Source organism: Orycteropus afer, unplaced genomic scaffold (assembly GCF_000298275.1).
Source record: "Orycteropus afer afer isolate SDZICR_OR568_19922 unplaced genomic scaffold, OryAfe1.0 scaffold00089, whole genome shotgun sequence".
Taxonomy (NCBI): domain Eukaryota; kingdom Metazoa; phylum Chordata; class Mammalia; order Tubulidentata; family Orycteropodidae; genus Orycteropus; species Orycteropus afer.
Window position 1 is genome coordinate 10955934 of NW_006921676.1, and position 9322 is coordinate 10965255.

At 40.9% G+C, this 9322-nt stretch overlaps 1 protein-coding gene across 1 annotated transcript in view; it reads left to right on the forward strand.

The window, feature by feature from the left end:
• The first annotated feature begins 549 nt into the window (after positions 1–549).
• The window catches only part of ANKRD10 (ankyrin repeat domain 10), a 55076-nt gene continuing 46303 nt past the window's right edge, over positions 550–9322 (forward strand). Inside the window, exons 1-2 of the mRNA XM_007942395.1 lie at positions 550–759; positions 7310–7462. Of these exons, the coding sequence (XP_007940586.1) occupies positions 550–759; positions 7310–7462 (363 nt within the window). The remainder of the gene's footprint in view (positions 760–7309; positions 7463–9322) is intronic.

The window sequence follows — 9322 nt, forward strand, 5'->3', positions numbered from 1 at the left end:
CAGTGAAATCCAAGCGGCTCCCACGTGCTCAGAGGAGGGAAAAGTACAAGACAAAAAAAAAAAACAGCTTAAAATCTGTGTGATTCCAAAAAGCCTAGTTTTGGGGTGTTTTTTTGAAAGAAGGGATTCTTTGGAAGCTTCCCGCTGCCATGTCGTCCTCCTCAAACTTGCTAGGCCACTGCCCCTCCCTGGCCGGGTCCCGAAGGTTCGGCCGCGACCGAGCAACCAAGCTCTTAACCAGGGCGGTTCGTAAAGCGCTCCCAGTGACCCCAGTCCCCGCCCCCATTCGTGGCTCCGCCCCGCCCCGGGCGCGCACCGCGCCGCCCTGCCCGCCTCTCTCAGTGCGCGCTAGGCTAGGAAGCCTGTGGGACGTAGAAGCAGTAGTGCGATTCTCAAATCCTTTGTCTTCAGGCTGCGGCGGCCTTTCGAATCCTTACCTGGCGCCTTCTCTTCTCAGCCTCGGTTGTCACTCCAGCTACCGGCCCCAAGTCTCTGCCGGCGGCGGAGCCGGCTTCGGATGCTCAGCGGCGCGCTTGCTGCTTGCGGATCATGTCGGCGGCGGGAACGGGAACAGGGGTGGAGGCGGGCTTCTCTAGCGAGGAGCTGCTATCGCTCCGCTTTCCGCTGCACCGCGCCTGCCGCGACGGGGATCTGGCCGCTCTCTGCTTGCTGCTCCAGCAGACGCCCTGCGCCCACCTGGCCGCCGAGGACTCTTTCTATGGCTGGACGCCCGTGCACTGGGCCGCACACTTCGGCAAGGTGAGTGGGCGCACAGGGCGCGGAGCGAGGTTAGCCAAGGGTGCAGGCCCTTACCGGACGCGGGCAGAGTGTTTAGGGCCGCGGGGGCAGTGTCGCTTTAAGGCGCCATTTTCTGCGGTTCCCAGGCCCCTGGCTTTCCCGTGAGTCAACTTGGGGACTACCGGGAGGCTGAAACGCACGGTAAATCTCACCTCAGGGTTGGCGCGGATCGAGGAGGAAGCGAGGACGGCGGCGGCTCGGGCGAGTTCGGGTGCTCCGGCGGGGTGGCAAGGGGCGCTAGGCGGAGCTAGTTTCAAACGGGGTCGGGTTCCCGGGAGACGAGGCGCCGGGCCGGACCTTGGTGCAAACTGGCACCGGGCCCGGGCGGGACTCCAGGAGACAGTGACATTTGTAGGCCCGGGGCGCGATCGCTCTTGGCTGAATTAGGGGGAACCACGGTCTGGGCCTGACTGCCCTTGGGTGGGAAGACGATATGAAGGCCTCAGTATTTTAGGGAGACCACCTCCATCCCTCTCTAAGAGTCGTTTGTAGCAGAGCCCAGATACCCTCCCAAGTACATTTTTTGGAGAATCTTGTCTTGTTGGCGGGGGTCGGCTTCAGGCTTTCTCTTGCAGTCATACCGGCTTCCTTGAGGGAAGGCTTTACTGTACCTGAGCCACTTTATTATTATTTTGGCATCGTAGGTGTTAGGTGTTTCAGGCTTACTAATTAGGACTTTTTGAGCGAAATAATTTCAGTTTCTTTAGATCTCAGAAACACTGGAATTTTTTTTAATAACATTTATGAAACTGGTTTTCTCAAGTTAGAAGTTAGGTTTGGAAATGTTTTGTTTCTAAGGAATTGTATTAAAATTTGCACCACAGAGTTGTTATTGTTGGCCCTATGACCACACGGTGTAAGTGGTTCTCTTTTTTGTAAGGGGTGGGGGGGAATGGGAAAAGTTAATTAATGGGACACTCCCAGTAACTGACATGCTATATGTACAACCAGGAGCTCTGGTAGCATAGTGCCTAAGGCACTTGACTGCTAACCAGAAGGCTGGCGGTTCAAATCCACCAGCCACTCCTCGGAAGGAAGATGGGGCAATCTACTTCTGTAGTGATACAGCCTCGGCAACCCAAGGAGTGGTCACTATGAGTCGGGTCTGACTCGATGGCACATAACATATAAATAACATGCAAAAAAAATGTGAGGAGGAGCTCTTGATAAGTAACTTGTAAACAATCGTGCTTCTAAACTTGAGTGTAACTTTAAGAAAAGCCTGCAGCTGTCGATATTACCATAAAAGTGAAGTCCAAGGCATAAAAAGCTTTGAATGAATATCCCCATATAATGCTGCTTCTAAATTTTAACTTCGTTTCACTTTTCTAAGGAGCTCTGGTGGCGTAGTGCCTAAGGCATTTGACTGCTACCCAGAAAGTTGGCGGTTCAAACCCACCAGCCACTCCGCGGAAGGCAGACTGGGCAATCTACTTCCGTAAAGATTTCCGGCCTCGGAAACCCAACGGGGGTCGCAATGAGTCGGAATTGACTCAGTGGCAGTGAGCTTAAGTTTTTTTTTGGAGGGGGTGTTCATTTTTGTAAGTGTGAAAATAACTTAAGCTGGTGGTGTTTTTGTTTTTTAAACATGAAGTTCATTACATGGTGTACTTAAACATATTTCGTGTTGGACCATATTTGCCTAGAAAACTACCTGCACATACCATCAGATTGCCTCTGTGGAAAGTACCTGGGAGACAATGCAATAGATATCAAAGAATGAGTACTCAGTTTTTCCAGATTTTTTATAGAACGCTTTTGATGTAAACATTAGTCAGGCAGTGCCTAAGGCATTTGACTGCTAACCAGAAGGTTGGTGGTTCAAATTCACCAGCTGCTTGGCAGAAGAAAGCTAGGGCAATCTACTTTGGTAAAGATTTACGGCCTGGGAAACCCATTGGAGGTCGCTGAGTTGTAATTTACTCAATGGCAGTGAGTTTGGTTTAGTTTGGGAGTAAGATTATATATGCATATCAAAGGAAATAGATTAAGTATATTTTAACATTTCGTAAATAAGTTGGTGGGAGCTCTGGTAGCATAGTGGCTAAGATACTTGCCTGCTAACCAGACGGCTGGCGGTTCAAACCCACCAGCCTCTCCTCGGAAGGAAGGTTGGGCAATCCTACTTCCATAGTGATACTGCCTCGGAAACCCTAGGAGGGGTCGCTATGAGTCGGGGTCGACTCGACGGCACATAACAACAACAAATAAGTTGGTGTCCTTTTTCTATACTGTCTGTCCATACATTTGTCATCTCAAGAACATTTAACATGAAGGACTGATTTGTATATATTTGAAATCAACCCTGATTTCATTTCGTAGATCATCATGCAGCTTTTGAAGCTGTTTCTTCTTATCACAGTTTATATGTGACTCTAAGAACAAACATCAGGCCAATGTTTTTAATCATTAATCTTGTCTTTATGCATAGTTCAGTCAGTTTCAAATGAACAAAGCATATAGACTTTATGACATCTCTTGTCCTCTCCCTGATTAAAAGAGATAATACACATGAAAAACCCGGGGCTCACAGCTAACCTACTTTGCTTACCACTTCTATTCAGAGATATTTTTACTTTTTAGTTGAAGGTAAAAGATGATTATGGTTATGGAATAATTGACCTGATTAAATTGGAATGTCACTAGACAAATATGTAAGATGAAAAGTAACACCATTTAAATACAGTTAAGGGAGTGTATAAAGAATACTGTGTTATGCTTATGAAGCTTTTATCTTGTAATAAAAGCCCAATAAAATTAGTGGTAGTTCTATTTATCTTACATATAAATGACTGTAAAAAGGTGTTAAGTAGAATTATTTTGTAGTTTTATACTTTAATTAGAAAGTTTTGAGGAAAATAAGGATGCTAGTTTTCATTTTAAAAAGATTAGGTAACATTGTCCTCACTTGTAAAATCAAGTTGGGTTATTTGAACTGCAGATAGGTCCCTTTCTGCTCTTAAGTTGAGATTTCTATGTAATTCTGCAAAAAGAACCTTTTTTTGATGATTAAGATTTTTTTCTTCCTGGAATTTGAGGACATCTGTAAGTTTTTCCCTCTTAGATGTGGCTGGGTTGAAATACGTAAGTGGATATTCAGAAAAAGATAATGTTCAGGAGAAGGTGAAATAAGTTATTTCACCTTGTTGTTGTTGTTGTTATGTGCCGTGGAGTCAGCCCTGACTCATAGTGACCCCTCCTTGGGTTTCCGAGGCAGTATCACTACGGAAGTAGGATTGCCCAACCTTCCTTCCGAGGAGTGGCTGGTGGGTTTGAACCGCCAGCCTTCTGGTTAGCAGTCAAGTGCCTTAGCCACTATGCTACCAGAGCTTCACCTTATAAAGACCTAAATATCTTACATGTTTTTATTATCAGCTAATGAGTTCATAGTTTCCATTGCTCTTCCTGGAGCATATTTACAGTACACTTGTATCTTTTGAGAAACAGTTTCTGATTTATCTCATAAAATTGAAAAGTGGTAGACTTAGTGGAAGAAATGAAAGAAGTTTGACAGTAGGAGAGGGAGAAATAAATTAATCAACCATCGACTGTTAGATCCTTATGCACCAAGTCTCTAAAGTTGTGTTATGATAGTGCCCATGAGAAAACAGTCTCTTAAAACAAAATAACTCTTCTTCCTCCAACTTTGAATGTAAACTCCCAAAGGCCATCGGGAATCTGAGACTATATCTTTTGAAAGTGCATCTTGTTACAGGTTATTCTCACATTATACTTCAACAAACTCTCAAAAGCATTAGTTTTCAGTATCTTTTTTTGGTCTACATGTTTAGGAGCTCTTGTGGCAGCATAGTCGTTAAAGCATTTGGCTGGTAACCAGAATGTCTGAGGTTCAAACCTATCAGCTGCTCTGTGGGAGAAAGATGAGACAGTCTGCTTCCATGGAGATTTACAGCCTCAGAAAACCTATAGGGCAGTTGTACTCTGTTCTAAAGGGTCACTGTGAGTCAGAATCCACTCCATGCTGGTGGGGTTTTTTTTTGTTACATGTTTAGGGAAAGGATACTTTTCTGACAGGACAGTTTTCTTTGAAAAGCTCCCGGCCTTCCCTGGTTGAGAATCAGATTTCTGATTAAGATTCACTGGTTTAGGGGACACACCCTGTTGCATGACAGTTGCTGTAATATTTGTAGAATATTTAAAGCATCATTACAGATGGCTATAAGTATTTACTTGAGTACTAGTAGAGTAACCTTGTTGTTAGGTGCCGTTGAGTTGGCTCCAACTCATAGCGACCCTATGTACAACAGAATGAAACGTCACAATCCTTGCTATACCTGAGCCTGTTAACAGCCACTGTGTCAATCCATCTTGTTGAGGGCCTTCTCATTTTTTGCTGACCCACCCACCATTTCACCAAGCATAGTATCCTTCTCCAGGGAATGGTCCTTTTTGACAGTGTGACCAAAGTAGATGAGACAAAGTCTGGTCTTTCTCATTTTCAAGGAGCATCCTAGGTGCACTTCTTCCAGGACACATTTGTTAGTTCAACTTTCTGGCTGTCCATGGTATTTTGAGTGTTCCTTGCCAACACCACAACTCAAAATTACCAACTCTTCTTTGGTCTTCCTTTGTTGTTGTTATGTGCTGTTGAGTAGAACCTGACTCATAGCAACCCCTCCTTGGGTTTCCGAGGTGGTATCACTACAGAAGTAGATTGCCCAACCTTTCTTCTGAGGAGTGGCTGGTAGGTTTGAGCCACCAGCCTTCTGGTTAGCAGTCAAGTGCCTCAGGCACTATGCTACCAGAGCTCCTATTCCAAATATTGTAACTAGAGGCAGTTACTTTATTGTTTTAAGCTATTTGTAATCAATGGGACTATAGTCTTTTAAATATGGAAGGGATCTTAGAAAACCCCTAACCATTGTCCAATCCTACATCTGTGAGAATAAGCTCGTAGAGCAGAAATAGACCAGGACTCATGGCTACAGTATCCCAATCAGTCTTTTTTGTTTTCACTTTGTCAGTTGCTGCCTTCCTCTTACATACATTAAAACCTGCACTGTTTTCAGCTCCTTGTGCTGAAGGGTAATTTGGCATTTAGCATATTATAAACTGTTCCCAGCTTTCATGCAAATGTTCCTAGAAATATACCAATGATGTAAAAAGTTACCTAACCTCTTACAAGGTTTATTGTTCCCAGAGGACAAACTATTATTTAAAATCTTAGTTGCACCTAGTTTTAAAAGATATGTTGAACAATGTCTTTCTAGAATTTGAAATGCAATTTCCTAAACAACTAAGTAGGTGACAAATTTAAGTCCAGTAATTTTTCAGTTGATATTATATAGATTAATCATTTTTGGCACACTAAATGATTTTCATCATTATTTCATTTTTATTGGGCTTGAGACTTGTTCATCTCATCACTAATATCAGCACTTTTTTACCCCACTCAGTAAATTTAATAGAGGCAGTATACAAAAATATACAGAAGTTGTATGTATTTACCAGCTTTCACTACCAGAATCAAGTTCCTTGGAGACAGAGCATGCTTTAATTATCCACATACTGTACTCGCAATTGCCTAGCAGAGTTCATCTCACAAAAGTCTTTATTGAGGTGAAATGTTCTTAGAAAGAAGGTATAGATTGTTAAAAGAAGTAGATGCAGAGATTTGGAGTGAGATTAAAGTGTCAGTTTATTTATTCTTCATTGGAGGTCTGTCCAACTCTGCATTGTGATTGGGGAGGGGAGAAAATTGAGCAGTCCTGGATGAGAGAACAAACTGAAAAGAGTGGTATAAGTCTTTGAGAACACCAACCCTTCTGCCATAGTGCTTGGCACATGGTAGGCATTTACTAAATATATGTCAAATGTGAATACTTGAGCTAGTATAAAAAAATTTTAACTTGCCAGTCTTTATTTTAGTCTCTTTGTAGGTATAGAGCTTAGCTATACTTGTAGGCCTTTTCTTGCATATGGTTTTCTCTCCTATAAAGTTTTAAAACACTTAAGTGCTGCCCTCACACCTTTTCTTCCTCTTACGGAGAAATTGACTTCAATTGAGTGTTCATAGAATGTTACGTTTTATAAGTACAGAGTTTATTTGTACGGAATGCATAAAACAAACTTGACTATGAAAAGTTTAAATATTTTTATTTTACTATGAGTAAAGTGGCAAAAGTCAAGTTTTTAAACTTAAGACTTTAGTGAAAGTCTTTAATGCAGTCTAATCTTTTTCTGAATTTGACTTGTAAGTTTTTAATTGTTGGAAAAACAAAATATTGAAATCTGTAATATTCTTTTTAATTTCCATTTGTGCCATTTTTTTTTTTCTTTTATAAAGACAAGGAGAAATGTTCTTTTACATGTATTCAAGAATTTATATGGTATTGGAATATGACTTATTTTGTTCCCTTGAAAAATGAAAAAAAAATGTAATGAAAATTCTATTTAGTATCAGTTATAGAATTTGGATTATTTATGTAATATTGAATAGTATACTGACATTTATGCATATTTTTCATCCCTTTTCCTGCTATATTTAAAGTTGGAATGCTTAATAGAGTTGGTGAGAGCTGGAGCCACTCTCAATGTCTCCACCACTCGGTATGCCCAGACACCAGCCCATATTGCTGCTTTTGGAGGACATCCTCAGTGTCTCTTGTGGTTGATTCAAGCAGGAGCCAACATTAACAAACAGGTAATAAAGTGTCAGTTGACTTTGTTTTTCTTTTTCCACTTACAGTTATTCACATGGTATTGAGTTTCAAATGAAGGCCTTAATTAGAGTTTGAGTCCTTACCTGTGGCTTAATTGGAATTTGCATTTATTGACTTATTTGTGGATAATAATCTTTTTACATATAAATGCTTTCTGTGTATAGAGTGCTTTCACATATTTGATGTACTGTAATCCAGTGTGATCAAAGGTGATTTGCCTAAGGGTTATAACTGGTAATTGAAGGAGTCTGGCCTTGAGCCCTTGTTTTCTCATTCCCCTGTTCACAGCTGCCTTAACTTTATTAATTTAATAATTAATTAATTTAATTAATTGTAAAATACATCCATGCTAGCTAAAGAATGGCTACTAAATCAACTTCATGGCTAAGTCACTATTAGCAGATTTACCAAAATGAGTTAATATCATTTCAAATACAAATTGGGGATGATGATAACACAGATAAGGGGCTAAGTGTAATTTAATAATTGGAATGAATGACTCCTGGGCAGTAGATGCAAGGATTTTGTATTTAACATTAAGCATAGAATCACAAATATAATTGTGCCAAGTTTTTCGGCATGTGCTTTCAGTATTCTTTTCACTTGAGGAAAAAAAACAAAAACACAGGAGTGTTTATATTATAAGTTTAAATTACAAAGGAGTTAAATTAAAACAAGCATCTTTATATAGAAGTATTTAGTAGATAGCCTGTCTTGGGACAGTCCTCAGATTTAGCATCCTGCCTTGAAGGTGGAATAATACAAGGCACTTGTACCATAAGCTAGTGTAGCTATTCTTTATGCCATCCTATTTTTAATTTTTTTGTCTTCTATTTGTATATATTTTTCCTATTAGTATTTATCAAACGCCTACTATGTGCAGAAAAGCTTTTATTTTTTCTTCTTCTTTTTTTTTTTTTTCCTTTCCAAAGATTTAATTAACTTATAGCAGCCCCTATTGGGTTTCTGAGGCAGTACATCTTTATGGAAATAGATTGTCTCATCTTCTTTCAACAGAGCGCTGGTGGGTTTGAACTGCCAACCCTCTGGTTAGCAATCAAATGCCTTAGGCACCACAGCACCAGAGCTTCTTACTTGATCGTAATCAGGTTTAAATTGAGTGCCTCATATATAGATTTCTTGTGTCCTGTATTTTCTTTTCTTCCTCCTTTCTCTTAAGTCATCCACACTCAGTTGTGATCTGGTAGAAAGGGCACTTGGGGGCTTGATGTCTGAAGGCTTGGGCTTGATTCCAGGTTCTCCCTCTTCATATCTCTGACCTCAGGTCAGAGTCATTGACTTGGTCTCTTGTTCAGCTTTCTTATCAATAAAATGTAATTCCATGAATGACAGTAATTAATATTTAATATTCATATGGAGTTTAAGGACAGAATATTTTATACATTAATTTTCATTAAATTGTTGTAGAGCACCTTGTTTAGAGGGGTCTAAACTGGTTATCTAACATTGCTTTTTGGGCTTTTTAAAATCTAGAAACCCTTTAAGAAACAATGTTTTATGGAAGTCAAGAAGATGGGGTAGTCTACTTCTGTAAAGATTTACTACCTTGGAAACCCCTTGGGGGGTTCACTCTGAGTCAGAATCAACTCAGTGGCAAGTGAGTTTGTTTGTTTAATAGTTCAACAGGTAGGGGGATGCTTAGGAGGTAGGAGCCCAATTTACTCTCTCCCTTTCCTCAGATATCTCTAGATGGCAGTGTGTAGAAACCTCTGCTGTACAGTGCTTCCCAAAACAGGGGTCCCCAACGGGTCTTCCACCTTATAATCCCTCTCTCCTGGAGTTTTAGTGGTTCTTTAAGTCTCAACATGTTGAGTTCAGGT